Consider the following 20,259-nt stretch of genomic DNA (forward strand, 5'->3'; position numbering starts at 1 on the left):
TTCTTCTAACTATATTTCCGCATTTTCCAAAGTAGCTATAAATTAGTGTTATTTATCATCCGAGACAAATAAACCTTTCTTACCCCCACAGAGAAAGAACGGACATGCAAGGGACTCAGACATCGACAGTATTGAGTTTTAAATGACAGCAGGGGTTTAAGAAGATGCCGTTTTGGGGTTCAACCACATGGAGATGACTAAGGTCTTCAAAGAAGAAGAGAGGGTATGAAAAGGAGTTCCGACTTACGATTCAGGTGCGAGCCCGAGTACTGAGCTCACTGAGTCATTATTCATTCTGGTTCATTCATTCACTCATTCACTCCTAGAATCATTCCTCCAATCATCCATTTAAGGACTCAACAAATGTTTACTGAGGACCAGGCATGGTGTTAGGTGGTGGGGATGAAAGTAGAGTAATGCACCATCTACCCTCAAGAAGCTTTCAGTCTAGTTAGAAATAATCACAGCACACAGGGCTCAGGGCTCTAATAGGGACGCACATGCAAGAACACATCTGACACATTCTGGGATTTCTGGACGGCTTCCTGTAGGTGATGTCTGGGCTGCGATTTTTGAGGCAGGAGTAGAACCAGGCAATGGAGGAGCAAGCGCATTCCCAGCAGAAGGGACAGACAGCATAGGCACAGCATGTGCAAAGGCACAGAGGCATAAAAGAACTCCACGTGGTTGCCCTTATGGGGAACGACCACACGGCCAGGGCAGTGTGGTGGAGAGAGGCAGGAAGTGAGGCAGGAAAGGGCAGGGAGGGAGCTGTTCCACTAATGCCGACGGATCAAGGAAAACGCGGACTGAACGATGCAGGAACACTGCCCTCTGTAGCATCACACCGACCTTCTGATCAAATAAACTTGGTGAACACAAGGAACAGAGCCAAGGGGCCTACGAAAACACACAGCAGACACCCAAAGGCAAGTTACAAATCTTAGCCCACTACTGCGTTAGAGCATGTAGCTCTGGACCCAATTCACATCCCGTACAACTTGCTGTTCCTCCTTATCTGTCGCTCCTCTAGTCTGTCCTTTATTCACTCTCGACTACGCAGCCCTCCTTCTGCCATTTTCTCTCCAAGCACCCACGCACTTTGCCATGGGCATGCACTCATGAGTCTGTCCGTAGTTGTGCACATATTTCCCCATATATATCTATACATGCATCTGTGTACATACTGCTGTTACCTGTACATTTGTACACATGATGCTTCCTGGTGTACTCACATGTCCTTGCCCACTTTGTATTTGTCTGTGAAAATGTCTATTAATACACATTTCTGTCTTTCCTCATCTTTGCGTGAGTATCTTCCTCTAGATATATGAGCATGTTTATCGACGATTCTGTGTGTGCATGTGTGTGTATACAGGTAAAAAAAAAATGTGCTGTGCCTAAGTGGGCATGTGACTCACACACACAGGCCAGGGAGTGGACATGTGGGGTTTGGGCCTGCCTGGCACCCACTCCCCCGGTCTTGCTTTGGAGAACACTCCCTCCACCCTGGCTCATGATCTAGGTACATCTGTCACCCAAGATACCCATTCTCGCCTGGCCGTACGCGGGGCACCTATCCCAAGCCCCAAGCCCTTTCCCCAAAATTTGAATCTTGACAGAAGTTTAAAAACGGCTGAAATTCATCCTGTTGACTACACCCTGAAGGAACAGTCTTCTGACCCCTGCAGCCAGGGTCCTGAAGGTGCAGGCCCTGGGGCACCTCCTCAGCGCCACAGAAGTAGAGACTGACATATGTATGTTCATATAACTCATCAGCTGTAACGTTCTATGACTCACGAACGATTACACAACCTGTCACTTACTTTCCACGGTAACGGCTTTGCCTGGGATTGTCTTTAAAACGGTATTTCTCTCCCCGGTTCAGTTTATTGTTACTCTTCCTCTCTCGGATCCAGAGAGAACCGGCTTCTGCCCAGCAACCCCCGACTAACGTGGACACAGCAGACACTTCTGGATCCCTCAGCAACAATCCAACACAATCCCATGTGGTGTGGCCCAGGAACTGCGCCTGTCCAGGTAGGCCAACAAGTTACGCTACTAGAGTAAGGTTTGTGCACAATGGCCAAAAGCTCTCATGCCTAATTTTTAAACAATCTTAGTAGTATTATAAAAATCTGGTATATAGTCATTCTTTCCTTCATGGCAATGAACCAACCATCAAAACTAAAGCGACTATCACAAATCACGACCATAAACAACTAGAAAAAGTACCATGTACTCATTCCTTCCCTCATTCATCTACTAGTACGAGACACTGCGTTGGGCACTGTGCAACAAAAAGATGATTCTAACAGTGTTCCCACCGTGGGTTGAAGGGGTGGAGGTTTACAGTGGAGAGGCCCAACTGCACAGGGCAAAGGGTCTTTATATTTAGTTCCCATAAAAACCCTGCAGTTAGAACCCAGATTTTACCAACAGAGAAAGTGTAATCCCTGTTCAATCCTTTTTAACCCTGATGTTGGTTATCAATTACTGTAGCATGAAGTATGTCTTGAAAGTTTGGTTGCAAATAAAATGTATTTAAAGTTAAATTACAGACTTTTTTTCCCTTGATTAGAGGATCCATTAACAGATCCCTTTATAAATTTACATAAATTTCACTGTCATATAGTTGTAATTTGGCAAATTCGTAAGAGCTGAACTCATGAGTCAGAGGGTAGGGAGGCCAACCTCACTTGTGATGTTCCCAGAAGAAATGTTTAGGGAACCGTATCTCGAATCAGAGCTGACCCTTCTTTCAACACTCGTTTCAAGAACCAACAATTTTCAGCTCCTGATGTCATGGCCGTGTTGTATCGGGTCAGGCGTCAGGACGAGAGGGGAAAGACAGAGAGGCCTGGCTGCTCCCTAGACATGAATGAGATCTTGTCTGGTTAGAGGCTTCGGCTGACACCACAAATGTTACTCCAAGAGAGGGTGAAGCAAAGCATGAATCAGATGTCCCAACTTCAATTGGTCACAGGATGACCGGGCCACTGGGGTCCAGGAGACACAAAATTCAGCACCAGGAGCTCTGTGGCTTAGGAAACAGTGCAAATGATGTGTCCAAAAATACATACAAAGATGTGTCTAACACCAGCAAAGGGCTGAACCTCCCAGACACCCCAGGCTGGAGCCCAAACTGCAATGACAGGCACCTCACAGGAGGGTCCCTGAAGCCTTCTGTATTGAATGTGCTTTTCTCAAGAAATGCTTTCTAAGGCACTCTGGGTAGGACTAGAAAGCCATGTGGTGGTGCCTTCTGGATTTTCCAAAGAGAGCAACTATATGAAGATATATTCCTATGACTCCAAGTATGTAAGTGAGAAGAATGCTAGGAAACTGCAGGTCCACAAGACCCCGCACAATTACATGGATGGATGTATGGACGATTACAAGATGGATGAGGCATAGTATGCAGTCTCTCCCTCGGCACGCTCATGGGCCCTCCCTGTGCAATTCTGGAGACAGACAGGCCCCTTGCAGGCCATCAGCATGGCCAGAAGAGCAGAAGCCATCTGCCCCTCACTGTGATCTGGGGACAGTCAATGCCCACATCCTTCATCCCACCAAAAAGAGCGGCGTCTCCTCTCGTGGCACTGTGGGTGGATAAAATCCCATTCTAAGTGCCAGGGGCAGTCTCAAGACTTGACATTTAGCACTTGAAGGGTCCCTTGAATAGGCTCCCAATTAAACGTCAAAACCAATGTGCAGGGTCAATGCACATTGACGCTCTTCAAATCTAGGATGGAAATGCTGTTTTGGGGAGCCACCGCGGAAATCTTGTGCCTGGAGCAATCACAGCAGCTGGGTAGAAAACAGACCTATTCGACTTGGATCACGAGCTGAAAGAGCTGCTCTGGGATCAGCCCGATGATGTACCTTCTCTGCCTGACACACCCTGACAGGACCAAGGGAGGATGCTGCTGCACACGGATGGTCCTCACTCACCTCCAGGGGTCCTCGACCACTCTACAATCCCTTCAGTTTCGGCTCTACTCCTTCTGCTATAATCCACAAGGACTACAATTATAAACCTCTTTTTCCACAGAGCCCAACCTGTCCCTATCCCATTGCACTGAAGCGATGACCACATCACCTTTAAAAAGAAAAAAGAGGCGATCGGACATTAACTTCCTCAACAGCACCATCCTCCCACCCCTCACCTGCAACCACCCAGAACTGTAGCCAGCACTCCCTCCTTCCTACTGTCTCAGTGGAAGAGGCGACATTCTTCCTGCCAAAGGACTTTGAAGCCCTCCTCTTCCCGTGACCTAACGCCCGTTACTTCATCTCCTTGTGTATCTGGTGCCTCCCTGTGAAATGGAGTGAATAGTTGTACCTCATAGGGTTATTGTCAAGATTAAGTAAATTAATACAGTTAATTCATGTCCAGTGCCTAGAAGAACACCTGGCCTGTGGTAAATGCATATTAAATGTTACTTAGCTATTATAATGCCTCTTTTTATCACTTATTCCCATCTCTTCTGAGAACTTGCTCGTCATTATACCTTTTGTTCATTATCTTCAATCATTTTCTGCTTGTGATAGACAGTCTCCAGAGATGACCACCTCCGATTCAGATGCTATTCCATTCATCCACAGGGAGCTCCTATTCTCTCCCACCCCCTGAATCTAGGTTGGCCCTGTGACTTGCTCTGACCAACAGAATGAAGCAGAGGTAACATGCTGATTGCTTCTTTGGGGAACTTTTGAACCCAAGATCTTAAGAGAACTGGCAGCTCCTGCTTCATGCCTCCTGAAAGCCTGCAGCCAAATATGAAATCCTCTATCCTGGGACCAATATGCTTTGAGGAAGACAGTCGCACAGGAAGAGAGAGGGAGGGTATGTGGAAGAGCTCCAAGATAGTAGACGCATGAGTGAAGCCCTCTTGGACCTTCTGGCCCAACCACCTACAGCCCAGTGAGTGACCTCCGTCGAGACTACATGGAACAGAAGAATCTCTCCTCTGAGCCCCGTCCAAATTCTTGACCCACAGAATCATGAGAAACAATATATCATTATTGTTTTAAGCCATTCTGTTTTGGGGTGATTTGTCATACAGCAATAGATAACTGAAACCATGCTCCCCTTCGGCACTAAAAGAATGCTTCATCTTACATCCCATTTCCCACACAGCTCTTTGATCCTACATCTACCACCAGTTACTGCCTTCTTTATATTACCACTGCAGTCCTCTGTACAGCACTTAGCACACTGTGGGACAGTTATTTATGTATAGGACTTCTCCTACTGGACTGATTTCCCTAAGGGCCACGACTGACTGCCATGTTTATCTCCATATCCCAATGGCACTCAGCACCTGGCAGTGAGTACTCAAACAAAATGTTAACTCACTAATACATGCATGCATGCATGAATGGGACTGCCATACAACTGGTCTACCTGCAGGCATGCATTCTGTAACTGGAAACCCCAAGACACGATAGAAGAAGAAAACACAGGATCCAGGTAAGCAAAAGTTCCCAATAAAATTCAAAAGGTGCAGCAAAGACATGTAAGAAAAGATCAACACGGTGGTGTCAGAAGCCACTGAGATGAGGGGCTATTTCTGCAGCACAACTAGTTTATCCTGATGGATAAAATCTATTTTCTACAGTATATGCTGTTTTCCTCTCATGGGAAGCTGCATTGGAAGAGGGAGAGTAACTTGAAGGTTGTCAATGAATAAAGTCAATATAAACTGTGATGAAAAATACAGAACCATTTCTGGCCTAAGATTTCTGGAAATTATTTAGAAGGTTACACTTTAACACCAGATCCAGGCGAGAACTCAAGGCATTAATACACTGTTTTACAGAGAACAAAAAAGGCTCAAGGGGCACATAAACAATGGAAGTAGAACCGCGTGGTGCCCTAGTCGGGTTTTGAACAAGGTATTTATTTTAAGGCATTGACTTCCTCCCACCAAAATTGAAAGTTAATGAAAAATTGATTTTAAACCAGTGATATACACCAATTTATTAACAAAGAGGATGCATTACAACCACACTTTACTGTCAGAAACAAACCACAGGAAAATATAGTCAAAACAAAGTAGAAATATTATCAAAACCACAAGGATATGATAACAGAGGAAATGCAGGAAAGAAACTTGGTATTAAGAACACTATTATCTTCTGTGCTGGAAGACATGGAATACAGGCTCATAATAGAAATGTTAACTTTCTAAAATTTTTTATTTTAAAAAATGTTTAATCTGCTGAAAGGAAACACCTCCACACAATACTTGAGCTTGCCAAAGCCTGCTTCCTTCATTTTTCTTAACCAATATTTGGTGAGCACCTTGATATGCTGGGCGTTTGGGGGTGCCTTCATACCTAGGGATTCTAACACAGGCAGGGGGCTGGCCAGGGGCCCCACATGGCTCAGCTGCGGCTCTCCAGCCTCTCCAGCTGCAGAGTCCATTCTAAGAAGCAAGCAAAGCCTGTGAGTGAGCATTTCAATGATAGAGATCACAGAGTCACTCTCTAATAGGCACCCAGAGCAAAGGAAACCCTGGATGGGGGTGCACATCCCCATCCCTCAAGGTTACAAGGACTCCTCCTCAGCTGTGTGACCTTGAGCAAGTTAGTGAACCTCTCTAATCTTGATTTTCCTCATCTGTAAAATGGGGGTAACAATAGTGCCTACCTGGTAGAGCGGTTTTTAGATTCAACAAGATGCCCTATGCCTAGCACAACGTCCGACACACGGCCAGCACTCTGTAATTGCTAGATAATTATTCCCAGGTCAGCCCTGAGATTTCTGGAGAGAACCAGAGAAAGAAATGCAAAAGGGACCGCAGTGCCAATGAACAATCAAAGAAATGCAACTTTAAAGAAGGTATTTTTTAATCTCGAGTTTGGCAAAAGTAAAGATTGGTAACAGCTTATATCATGGAGGGGCGAAGCAAAACTGGCACTCTGGTTCATTACTAGAGAGAATGTCGATTGCTTCAAACTTTCTAGAGAACAATTTGGCAATATATATCAAAATTGAATATATGAATACTGCCTAGTCCAGCAATTCTATTTCTGGGAATTTATCCTAAGGAAATAATTAGAAAAGTGTGTAAAGACAAATGTACAAAATGCTCAACTTTTTTTTAATCACAGCGAAAGCTGAAAGCAACATAATTATCCATCAACAGGGAACTGGTTAAATAAAGTATAGAATATCCACAGCACCAAATAAAATCATGATGTGGATCCATATCTCCTGGCAACATAAAGATTTGATGATAAAGTGTGAAATGGGGGGAAAAAAAGCAAGTCAGCAAATATGTAGGATTGGATACTGTTACTTTGCATGTATGAGCATGTGCTTATGTGCGTGGGGGAAGAAAGGTTTGAAAGGAAAAACAGCCAAATGTCATTGTGGTTATGTGAGTGGTAGGATTTGGGGTGATTTTCACTTTCTAACTTACATCTCTTTCTACCATCTGAATTCATTTCATGTGCAATACATTTTATATTTTAAGCCTCGTTGTATCACTCCTCTGCTCGAGCCCTCCGACTGCTTCCCACCTTACCTGGAATGATGCCCAAGTCCCGGTGGCCTATGATGCCGCACCCTCAGCCCTGAGTTCCTGTCACCCCCTCACCATCTTCCCCTCTCTGCTCTGGGCACACTGGCTGCCTCCTCAAACCCAACAATAGGTACACTCCTGCCGTCACACTGGCGACTTCATCTGCTGGTAACCCTGTTCTCCCCCCCAACACCTTCTGGGCTCACCCCCTTGCCTCCTTCAAATCTTAGATTAAATGTCACGGGTTCAACCAGGTACCCCCAAATTTCGTAAAGTGGAAGTCCTAACCCCAAGTACCTCAAAATGTGACCTTATTTGGAAATAGGGTCACTGCAGATGTAAGTAGCTAAGATGAGGTCACACTGGGATAGGGTGGACTCTCCTTATAAAAAGAGGTCTTTTGCACCAGGCAGGCACACAAGGAGAACGCCACATGAAGACTGCAGTTATGCTGCCACAAGCTAAGGACTGCCAGAAGCTAGGAGAGAGGCCTGGCATAGATCCTTCCCGAGCACCGTCAGAGAGATCTTGGCCCCCGACCTTGACCTGCGGACTTCTGACCTCCAGCACTATGTGACAATAAACTTCTGCTGTTTAAGCCGTTCAGTTTGTGGCACTTTGCTATGGCAGCCCCAGCAATCTAATCCAGTCACCTTGTCAATGAGGCCTCCCTAGTCACCTTGATGACAACTTCGGTCCTCACTCCCAAGCCCTTTATCTGCTCCATTTCTTCATGGCACCTGTCACCTAGAAACACACCACGTAACAAACTTACCAAGGGCCCGGCGCAGTGCCTGCACAGAGTAGGCATTCACAGAAGACTTGCTGCACAAATGAACAAACGACACGGAACGAAACAGTCAACTCCACCCTGGTGGAGCTGTCTGGTGGAGAGAGACGGAGAACAAACACCCGTGTATGTGGACAGGCGCCACGGAGAAAAGACAGGGCCAGGAGCAAGGCTGTGGAGGAGGTTGTTAAAAAGCACAGGTAGGGAAGGCCTCGCTGATGAGATCTAAGCAGAGACCTAAGGAAGAGGCCTAGTAAACCATGTAGATAATATCTGAGATAAGAATGTTCCAGGCGGAGGGAACAGTAAGTACAAATTATTGCAATGAACATAGATTATTTTTACAATCAGGAAAAAAACCAATAAAACTATGGTAATCCTGAAAATGCATAAAATATTTAAAAGCCCAATTCTAAGGGTTAGGAAGCAGAATCTGATTTTTTTTTAATACCTGAAACTCTATTCAGCCTCTATTCAGGCCTCGGCTGCAAATTGTAGCCCCTTCCTAGAGGCCCTTCCCCAGCTCTGTCCCCCATCCCATCCGCCATCAAATGGATGTGCAGGGAAAAAACACTCAACGATGCCAAGGACAGTGACAGGGGAGGTCTGAGGGGAGAAGAGAGGCAGCGAGGCCTGAAAATCCTCATTGGTGCCAGAGCCAAGTGACTCTGTCCTAGCCGCCAGCCACTGACTTGCTCCCCTGACCTCCCACCACTGCCCTCACCCAGATCGGGCCTGTGCCCACGGCCTTCCCATCCCAGCCTGTCACCTGCCTCTACCCACCTGTCCCCAACCTGTGCTCCTGCCCTGCCCCCAGACCACTGTGACTTCCAATTCTGAGGAATGTTCACTCCTGCTACCCAACCAGCTAGTTCCCATTCAACCTAACTTGGATCTTTTTTGTAATTACAGTAAAAAAAAACACACCGCAATAACATAAAATTCACCATATTAACCATTTCTAAATTTACAGCTATGTGGTGTTGAGCACTCACACTGTTGTGCAACCAACTCTTCTCATCCTGCAAAACTGAAACTCTTTACCCATTAAACACTGACACCCCATTCCTTCCTCCCCTCAGCGCTTGGCAACCACCATTCTCCATGATTCTGATGACTCCAGGTACCTCACATAAGTGGAATCAGACAGCATGTGTTTTCTTGTGACTGGCTTATGTCACTTAGCATAATGCCAAGGGTCATCCACGTCTGCGCATGTGCCCGAATCTTCCTCTTCTCTAAGAAGGGATAGTAAATAATCCCATTGTGCGAACAGACCAGTTTGTTCATCCATGCATCTGCTGATGGACACTGGGGCTGCTTCCACCCCCACCTCAGTTTTGACACCTGTTTGCTTCCCCCATCTCCAGGAGCTTTTGTAATCCTTGGCAGCCCCCAGCCCGACGCCTGCTGACATCAGTGCAGGGACTGACAAGCTTCCCAAACAGGCATTCCCCAGGCATTCCGGCCCCCTGGGGAAATACTGAGCGTGGGCAATTCTCTGAGCTGCACGTCCCGCCAGACACCAGCTCAGCTCTGAACCTGCTGCTGCTCCTCCTCTTAGTTTTCCCAATCAACCGAAGCTGAATTTTTCTCCCCACTAAATAGGTAACCACCAACGATCTTTGAAATGCACCCAACCTCGATGAGACACCTTTGCAAACCCTCGTGTGCATACAAATCACTGGGAGATGCTCTTAAAAGAGTCAGTCGGTCTGGGGCAGGACCTGAGAGTAGCCCAGCACTGCTGCTGGCCCACAGGCCACACCCACAGTAGCAGAGGCCTGGCGACCTCCCACCAGTTCACACCTGTCTCCTGGGCTTTGTCCAAGTTCCCCTAGAAGCTGGCTTCAGAAGATGGTGTGTGTGTATGTGTGAGGCTTCCCCCTCTGAAAGTTCCCCAGCAGTATTTACCCAGTGTTTTGAAGCAGCCCTGCAGGCTGTCTGGCTCCACAGTTAATTCTATGGCCAAAATGGTAGTGACGGAGGGTTCCTTCCACAGGCCCACACAAGAGACAAGGGAACAAAGGAAGAAGGAGAGTTTCCAAATGACTCCACACGGCTGTGAACTATCTATCTGCCAAACACCAGGACAGAGGAGCCTTCAAAGCCCCTGACCTCTTGCCAAGACATGCGATTGGCAACCGAGGACCGCTGTCACCTGCTCATTTTCTGCCAAGGCGCTAGGCCACCCAGGGATGCCGTAGGGGCAAGCCGAGAGTGACTGCCTGGCCTTCCAACTCCAACTGGGCCTTGCCATTGCCTGACGATTCATACACTCACCTTTTTTCAATTTCTTCTGGAAACCAGCAGTATTTTCTCAAGTTCCCAGTCCTACTTCATGCTTGCCCTCCTTTGAAAAGATGGTCTCATCTACCGTTCTCCAAAGAGTCACCCGCTCCATAACGCATCTGCGTCTCCAGATCTAGCCTCCTAGTTCTCCTCCTGTCTTGCTCCTCTCTAAAATGAGTCCCTCCACTCTTGCCCTAGATCCCATCCTCTCCAAACACCTGAGACTTTGCCTCTGCCCTCACTGCCTCCCTTTCCAGCAATGTCCCTGCCAACCCCACCCCAAACTGGCTTATCCCTCTCTACTTCCTCACCTGTACAGGTGGCCCTACCTTACCACTCCCCCTTTGACCATCCCCTAACTCACTTCCTATTTCACTCCTGGAACACACACAACACCTCCCAAAGCAGAAGCTGGCCCTGTCAACTGCTGGTCTGATACCACACAGCACACCCACCCTGGGGTTGAAAAACGGCCTCTCTGCTGCTGGTCCTGGATCTGAGGAGGGCAAAACGCAGTCTCCCAATCACTTCACTTCCCCTCTCTTGTTGGTCCCTTTCAGTGCCGACATTTGGAATACTCCGCACCCATGTGTGCATTTTCTCATGAGCCCCTACATCCATAGCCCCACTCCCAGCCCGCCCGCCCCACAACGCTAGTACCTGAGAGCATCATGAAACCATGGGCAGCCAGCACAGATGTTTAAAAAGGATATGATATGAGCAAATTTGTTTCTAGAAGGACCTTCCAGCTGAAGGTGAAGGATGGGTAGATGGAGCAAGAGCAGAAGTGGACGCCATGTCAGTAACCCCGAGAAAAGATGGCGGGGCTTGAATGAGGACAGGGGCAGTAGGGATGGTGGAGAAAAACAGATAGAATGAAGAGACAGTTCCTTCCCTATCACAAGTTGTCATCCGGTCACTTCTGTTCATTCGCTGAGGATTTGGTGCCCTTGCCCTTGCCATTCGTCCTGTCGACCTCACTCTTAGCAAATTCAACATCCACAGATTACTCACGCAAAAGCCTTCATCCACATTCCACATTAACAAATGACTCCCACACTGCACCTGCCCCTGAGTCGTTAACCAACACCAAAACCAGAGTTGATGCACTCCTGAAACCTTAAATGATGACACTACCAATCCCTCCAGCCTTCTCCCCACCTCACTGCCAATGCTTCTGCTCTGGGATCTCATGGAGACCCCCTTTCTCAGTCCTTCACCCATCGCTCCATCCACTGCTTCACTCCCTTCCTCATCAACCCAGATTCCATATCACATCATCCAGACAATGTCTTGCCAGGTCCCTCAGTTTCCCTTGGCCCTTTACCACGCCTGCCCTAGGTTCCCAACCCTAACTCAAGCCGATCGCCCCTTTTCCCTTGGAATGTCAGAGGCCACAAGACGAAATCACATCGCACGTGCACTGGCCATCTCTACGAATTTCTCCCATCACCTTAGACTTCACTCCCAGCCCTCCACCAGCCCCCTCCAATGCCTTCTCCCGATACTGTTTCTCCCCAACCCTCCTTCCAGCGAGCCTGCCTGCCCACATGAGAATCCTTACTTCTGGGGAATTGTCCTGTAGTTACCTCCACTCTTTCTTAAATTTTCAACCACTCTATCTTTACTGATTCTTCCCTTAAAGCGTATTAACATGATCAAGTCTATAGCATGTGTTTGAAACCTCCATCCACCCCCATGCCATCATTAAGTTGCAGGGGTAACTAAAACCTCACCAGGCATAAGAATCACTTGAGAAGCTTACTGAACATTTCAAAACTACAAAACCTCAGGCATCACCTAATAGCATCACCTAATTCAGTAAGTCAAGCTTGAACTTGAGTCTGAGTGTCTCACGAGAACCCCAGGTGATTCTGATCAGGTGGTCCTTACTCCATCCTGTGAGAGTTTAGTGCAGCAGCATGGGATATGGTGTGTCCCTCACCTATATACTCTCTCGTCCCATGGCTTTCACGCCACAATTTTGTCAGGACAGTCAGTTTCCTTTGTGAGCTCCTCTTTCTCGTCCCCTGTCCTGAATGTGAGTTTCCTGGCCCTCTATCATTGGCCTTCATCTCCATCTCTATATGCTCTCCTTTGGTAGGACCTTCCAGGTCTGTGACTTCAACTACCATCAAATGCATCCATTTAACACACTTTAAGTGCTGGCTCTAGGATGGATGGATGAATGGCTGAATAAATAAATGACACAGTGATACTCAGCACCGTAAACAGCAGGCGGGGCATGCACACTGCCCAATCGAAAGGGGGGCTGTTCTAAGGCAGAGACCTGAGGTCCTGCCAGCTGAGCATTAGCCCTTCATTTGCTGGGTAATGCTGGGAGGGAATCCTAAGGGAAGGCATACAGGCCCAAGGCACTGGGGGAGATGGGGAATGCTCAGTACAGCAGCTATTTACCAACTGGTGTGGTACTATTTCAGTGTTTTAACAACCAGCCAAACGTCCATAAAGAATGAATGGGTTATGAATCGGGGCAGGTCTAGAGAAGCACTCTGTTCTGAAGTTGCCTGGTCTAGGGGTGTAGGGCTCTTACATAGTATTCACCTCGAGTCAGTCCCAAAGGCAGGTGTATCTCAAGGTCTCTGAAGATCTGGGTTGGCTCCAGAGTAGTCTGGGCTGGCTCAGACCCCAGCAATCCAACGCCCCTTACTCCCAGGTTGGAGCAGGAGGTTTCGCAAAATTCAAGTGTGTGTGTGTGTGTGTGTGTGTGTGTGTGTGAGTATGGGTGTGTGTGGGTGTGTGTGAAATCACCTGCGGACCCTGTAAAAATGCAGATTCTGCTTCAGACTGACTCAGGTGGGGCCTGAGAGTTTGCATTTCTTACAAGCTCCCCATCAATGGTGACGCAGCTGCAGGCCTGTGGCCCACACTTTCAGTAGCAAGGTTAGAGTTTCACTAATGAGGAGAAGCAATACCTGAAACTATAAGTACTAGCATCCCGAAAGCCCTACCAAGGAAGATGGAAACAAGGAAGAGACAAAGAGAATAAGAGAGCAAAGTAGGTGTCCTGGGGGTAGGCATGCCAGAGAGAAATATAGAGGGTTTATTAAAAAGACTTGGAAAAACACACTGTTTTTTTCCTGGAAGTACACACTGTTCCCCAATAAAGTCCTATTAAAATAACAAAAAGAATACAACGGTAAGAGTGAACTGCCTTCTGCAGATCACTCTACAGGGCCATGCGATGGAGACACTCATAAACATTCAACAGAAACAAGACAACTGCTGTCTAGAACAAGTACATTCCAAGGTAGCCAACATGTGGACTTGAAATGTAAGCGCTAAAAGGGAGGTCATCTCAGTGACCTCCTTCTTACACCAAGGAAGGAACTTGTGCACAGTCACAAAGCCCGTTTTGAGCAGGTAAGAGCACAGTGGGGTTTGCTAGTTCACAGTTCAATGCGCTTTCCAACACGTCGTGCTGCATAGGCATGTGAAAGAGAAATCATGTCACTGTGCGCTGCAGATGAAAGGTGGGTGGCCACAACTTGGCAACGAATTAGATCAGTGAGCACAGCTTCTGCCTATCTGGGAAAATCAACCTAGTGTGATTACAATTACAGTAATTAGCGGCCTCTAGCACCCAGGGCACCGATACAAGAAAACCTGTGGTTCCCAGGTCCCGGGCACCTTTTCACAACATCCTGGCTGGGTTCTGTTTTCAGGATTAAGCGAAGCATTTCCTGACAAAGGCTGCAGCAACTGTTCCCAAGGGAACAAGAGTGAGACTGGAAAATAAAGTCTTCTTATGTCCTTTTGACTCCCAACCCAAAGAAAACCAAGCAAACAAGATAAAACCAAAAATAAGTCTGTTCCAATGTCACAATTTTAAATCAACTATTCTAACAGTGGAAAGACAATTGCAAGATATTAAGTGGTATGCCCCAAAAATGCTATTAAATTTTCCGTTACTGGATTTATAGCATCTGGATCAGTGGGCCAAAGTTTAAAGGGCCAAAAAAAAAAAAAAATCAGCTGTGAACTTGTTAAAAATGAAGATTCCCCTGGCCTCCCCACCAAAAATTCTAATGTAGATCAAGGGAGAGCCCCCAGAAATCTAGGTTCTTAAGCACCTCCACCTACCCAAGTTGGCGCAAGAGGTGAAGGGATCGCTTTTAAAACATTTATCTAACTCTTTGTTCATAGGACACTAAGCCAGCCCAAAAGAATAACAAGTGTTCACCTTGAAATGACTAATAAAATAGCACATCAAGTAAGATAAAATTTTAACCTGCCATACGCATACATACAATGCAACAAATTACAAAGTGAAAAAAATGGCAGATTTTGCTAATCAAAACTAATTAGAACCATAACCTTCTGAATTTCAAAATTATATAAAATTTAAAAGAAAATCCACTGGAAGGGGGGAAAACACAACGCATGGGAGAAAAAATAAAAATGGTTGCTATCCAGAATATACAAAGAGAAATTTAAGTATATACGCCACAACAGATTCATAAGAAAAAACACAAGAGGAAAATTCATGGAACACAAATACAAAATAAGCAAAAAACATCCAACTCGAAAGTAATAAAATTTAAAGCACTGTATTACAAGTTTATTTAATAAGGGTTGTATTATAAAAGTAATGTGCAATACTAGTGATGATGACAAGAATAAGGCAACCGCATAAATTGCTAGGGTTTATTTCAGTATCACAGCTTTACACAAAAAGATGATTCATTCAACTTACTAAGCACCTATTAGACACCCAGCACACTGAAGACAACACGCAAAGATCCAGCCGATTTAAATTACATTCTAATTTCCCTTCTAGAAATGTATGTTTTAAAAAAACAAACAAAACGAAAAAAAATCCACACACAAAGAAATCCAGACCAAGCCTTACCTACATATCTATTCATCACAGCACTATTTACAACAGCCAAAAAAGCTGGCAATAAAATAATTAAGTAAATTATTAGGACGGGAACTGTTTTCAAACAATATTTAACAAATAGGAAAGTGCTGAAGTTAAATATTGAGCGAAAAAAAGTAAATATGCATATAGTTCAATTTTCATTTCTTTAATATTAACAAAGAAAAGACAAAACTATTTACAGTGTTACCTATGGATTGTAGGATTATAACTCCCAGTAATTTCCAAATTCTCTGCCAAAGTAACAATTTCATAATAACTTATTTTAAGAAAGACCTCTCTCTGAATAAGATAAAGATAAAGGCCCAATTCTTTCTTTTTACATTGTAGAAGTAGCAAGTCCTAAAAGCACAACATTCAACGGTATTACAAAGTATTACAAACTGTTTCCACAACAGTGAACAGCAAGACCAAACTTACAAATGTTTAAACAAACAAACAGGGACACTTTCAAAATGCTGAATGAAATAGAAATACGCAAGAAATCAATAAAACATAGAAGTTTAAATAAGGGGCTGCAACTAGAAGGTAGACTCCATTTAACAAAAGTTAACAAAGAAAGAGAAACCTCCTGAAGGCGGTGGTTTTCCGACAGGACAGGCACAGAGACTGGTGCCTAACCTAGAAAATCCAAAACAGGATTAAGACATGCCATTTGAGTTTTAGACTACCACGGCTTACCCTTTAGGAAGAGCACCACCACAACAGGGTCCAGGAAAGCCTCCCCCACTCCCCTTCTCATAGTGAAAATACAACACTCAGGACTGGGAGCCAAGCGGGTCCTAGTGGCACAGAGAGGAAACCAGGGCCAAACAATCGAAAGGCAACCTCTTTCCAGGATCAGCCACCACTCACCATGCATGGGGAAGCCACCCTTCACCAACATTACTCCTCACAGCTTTCAAGAAGTGGATCAGAGGCCACCTTTGAGAGGTCTTCCCTGACGCGCTCTCTCACTGCCTCTCCTGCCCGTGACCTCATCGTGCAGGGGTCTGCGCGCGCTGCTTTATCTCTAATTGGATCCTGGAGGACAGGTGCATGTCCTCCGCTTCGCCAGGTCCTGCCTAGAAGCAGCTGTGCAGACCAGAGAAGCCCAATACACAAATGAGTGAAAGGATGAAGTCTCTGCTTCTGCGATGTCAGCTCTAGAGCGGACATACAGTTAATTTCACGTCTCCAGGCTGAATACAGGCAGACCTCAGAGACACTGCAGGGGAGTGGGACCAGAGACCCCGCACGATACTGCAGGTTCACTTCCAGACCACCATGATAAAGTAAGTATCACAATAAAGTGAGTCATGATCTTTCTGCTGGCGGAGGGTCTTGCCGTCAATTTGTAAGAAACTCAACACATGTGAAGTGCAATAAAAACGGGGTCAGCCTGTATTTCTGTGGGGACAGCGTCCCAGAGAGCAGTTTCCAGGCTCTCGGCCTCCCATGGAACGGTGCTGGCTCGGGTAGTAGATGGTCATCAGCTGTGACTAGTTAGCCATCAGCTGTTACCAGTTAGCCATTAGCCACTAATACAACTGCCGTGGCTGAGCTAGCAAGCATGGATTGCAGTTAGCAAGTGGGTTCGATTGGCAGAGAAGCGGACACGGCAGATTGTGGATTGTGTGGCTCCTACTTCCTGTGTCTCCAACCCAGCCACCAGCCAGCGAGAATATAGTGGTATGACTCCCTTATCTATGGCTCCGTGGGTGTTCCTTTTTGGCCTCACCATGTCCTATGCTCTTATGTGGGGAGCGAGACCAGAGACCCCGCATGACAATTTGTATCGGGGGTTGAGGTAAAACAGGAACGGACTTCTAAAGAAGAGCAAGTTATGGAGGGACAAGACAAACAGCCCCGCTATTGATTTTAGATTTATCAAAAGAATTACTTATATTCTCTACATTTGTAGTATACCCAGTTGGCCCCATTCATGTGGGGAAGCTAAGTGCATAGAGCCTAAGTACATAGAGTTGAGAGTTTTGGAGTCAAACTAATCTACACTCCTACAGCCTTAGTTTCCTCAATGGGACAGTGATGCCTAACTCATAACGTGATTGGATCATGTGTATAAAACGCACAACTGGCACACAGGCAGCACTCAGTAAAGGGAAATGCTTAGTTTGCTGTGTCCCACAGCTGACGAATCTATTAGCTGACGCTCATGTGGGGAGCGGGACCAGGGACCCCGCATGACACCCTGCATGACAAACACCCTAAGTGTAGAACTGAGACCTGAGGTGATAGATTAGGCAAAGCTGTTTGCACTCTCTGTATACTGCCTGCAAGAGACCCATTTTGTTGCCCCCACCTCCCGCGTGACTTTGTGAGACAGCGTTCCACCCAGCTGTAGGAAATCTATGGAGGCCTCGGGTGTGTAAAAGTCTACGGGGCAGTGCAGCAGGACAAATAGAAAAGTGATGATTGTACCAACCAGCCTGTGACCTTGAGCAAGTCACTTTTCAGTTTCCTCTTTAGGAAAAGGAGCGGTTCCATTCTGTGATTTCTGAAGTCTCTTCCTGGCCTTGTACTGTACCATCCCCTGCATGGCATTGGTTATAATTCCTACAGTGAGGTGCAAAGGGACACCTTCAAATGTGTTCCATTTCCTTCCAGAGCCACTTGGCAGTCCCTTGGCCCTGCTCCCAAGAGAGGGGAGGATTTGGAGTAGCTTGCATGGCTTTCTGTTTTTGTTCAGTGAGCAGCAGCTCTCCACCCACAGCTGTTCATTCCACCTTTCCTTTTCTGCCCCCAAAGTGGCCAGTGTGTGTGGGGAGGGCAACCAGTGGCCTATAGCATTGTGTCAGCTCAGAGATGGTTTCCAGACCATCCTGTGTGCATGCACAGGGGGGGACGAATAAACATTTCAGAGAAGCAGTATGAATTAAATCATTTCCTCAACAACAAAACCCACCCACATGCTTCTTCATAAATCATGCCTCTTAATTCCATGCTGACGAACAGTCAGTAAACTGCATCTACTGTAAAAACAACCGTGACTCCTTTCATGCCCTGACACTTAAGAATCACAATATTTTCACACGATGCTGTACTTTTGCAGGAGTGATAGCAATAGCTAGTTCCCTGGAAAGATCCATGGCCAGAGCGCTTTCCAAGAGAGATTCTTTGAATGTTCTTTGTGTCCTGTGCACCGGGGGACACCGCCAGCCTACCTGCATCTGGGGGACGCAGGGCTGCTCAGAGTAATGCAATACCGTTTTAAACCGAACGTACCCCTTCGCCCCGACAATAAAGTACTCCCAAACATTTGATACACATTGATACAGCCATGCAGATACAATTCCAGAGCTTGCATTTTGCAGGGAAAAGAAAGGCACGTTCGGAGATGAAGCCACCAGACCCGCCTCGGGCTCCGTGGATAAGAGGATAGCTTTGCAGACCTTTAGCAAGATTGGCCACAATCCGCATGCCTTTTACGTTTGATTTTCTCCGTCTCTTTATTTGCGGGGCCCAAGAAGAATGGAAAAGCATCTTAAGAAAAGAGGGCGAGGGAGCGGTGGAGAATAAAAGGATGGGCGGGGAAAGCAGGATTTTGAAAATAACAGCAATAAAGGCAGGCAGGGTGGCGGCGGCGGCCCGCGGGGCTCGGCCGTGCTTACCTGGGGCGCACGAGGCCGGCCGGGCCAGCAGCAGCAGCAGCCAGAGGCCGGGAAGCAGCGGTCCCGCGCGGCGGCGGCGGGGGCGGCGGGCGGAAGGCCCGCGGCCGCTCGGCCCCGGGACCAGCGCGACCCCGGCGCGGGTCTTCCCGTCCATGGCCGCGCCTCGGCGTCGGCGCCGCGCCCCCAGCTCTCCCGGCCGGGCCTCGCCCCTCGGCGCCCTGGGCTCGGGAGAGGCGGCCGCTGCGGCTGCTGCTGGGACCGGGCGCCGCTCCCCGGCGCGGAGGGAGGCCGGCGAGGCGGGGCGGGCCGGGGGCCGGAACCGCGGACAGGGGCCGCCAGCCGCACGCCGGCCTCGCCGCTCCGCCCCCTTCGGAGCCTCCGAGCCGCTGCCCGGCAACGCGCGCGCCCCGCGCGGGGAGGCGAGCACCCCCTCCCGGCCGCCGGCCGCCGGCCTGCCTGCCTGCGGGGCGGCCGGAAAGACGCGCGGGCGGGCGCGGGCGGGCGCGGGCGCTCGGAGGCTCCGGGGCTGCGCGGCGGGGGCCGGGCCCTCCCCCAGGACCCGCCTCCCGGGAGGGGGCGCGGGGGACGCGGGAGGCCGGCGCCGCCCCGACCCGCACCCACCGACGGGGCCGCCGCCTGGGGGCCCCGCGCGTTCCGCCCCGGGGGCGCCGGGACCGCGTGACGGAGGCCGGCCGGCAGGGGTCAGAGCGGGAAAGCCGGCCGGCCCCGCGCGCGCCGGGCCTTCCCCCTCCTCTCGCGCCTGCCCGCGCGCTGCTCGATTGTGTGCGGGGCAGCAGGTGGGAGTGGGGCGCCCGCATTTGCAGGGACAGCCTTCGGGGCTGCAGAGGGGACAAAGCAGAGGAAAGGTCGTCGCTGCCTAAGAGCCCGACGTGCAGTAACGGGGGTGAGAAAAGCGCGCACACAGCGCGACCCGTCCTTTCTGCTGGCTAGGGGTTCTGCCGCCTGTCCCGGTCGGTCGTTGGACCGGACGTTCTGGGCTTGGGAGGCCCGCACACCCCGCACGTAGTAGGCCTTCAGAAGGCGCCCGTGGAACCGAATAGAAGCGGAGCTGGAGAGAACCGCGCTCGTCCAGGCTCTTTTAGGGAAAAGAGCGCTTTGGGGAGATGG

General features: G+C 48.2%; 1 protein-coding gene across 2 annotated transcripts in view; it reads right to left on the reverse strand.

The window, feature by feature from the left end:
• The window catches only part of KIAA1549, a 102,154-nt gene extending 82,845 nt beyond the window's left edge, over positions 1-19,309 (reverse strand). For both annotated transcript variants that reach the window (XM_081038612.1, XM_081038613.1), the window contains exon 1: positions 19,132-19,309. In XM_081038612.1, the coding sequence (XP_080894738.1) occupies positions 19,132-19,285 (154 nt within the window). In that variant the 5' untranslated portion in view covers positions 19,286-19,309. The remainder of the gene's footprint in view (positions 1-19,131) is intronic.
• Between the last annotated feature and the right edge of the window lie 950 nt (positions 19,310-20,259).

The sequence above is a fragment of the Rhinolophus hipposideros genome, assembly GCF_964194185.1.
Source record: "Rhinolophus hipposideros genome assembly, chromosome: 25".
Lineage (NCBI taxonomy): Eukaryota > Metazoa > Chordata > Mammalia > Chiroptera > Rhinolophidae > Rhinolophus > Rhinolophus hipposideros.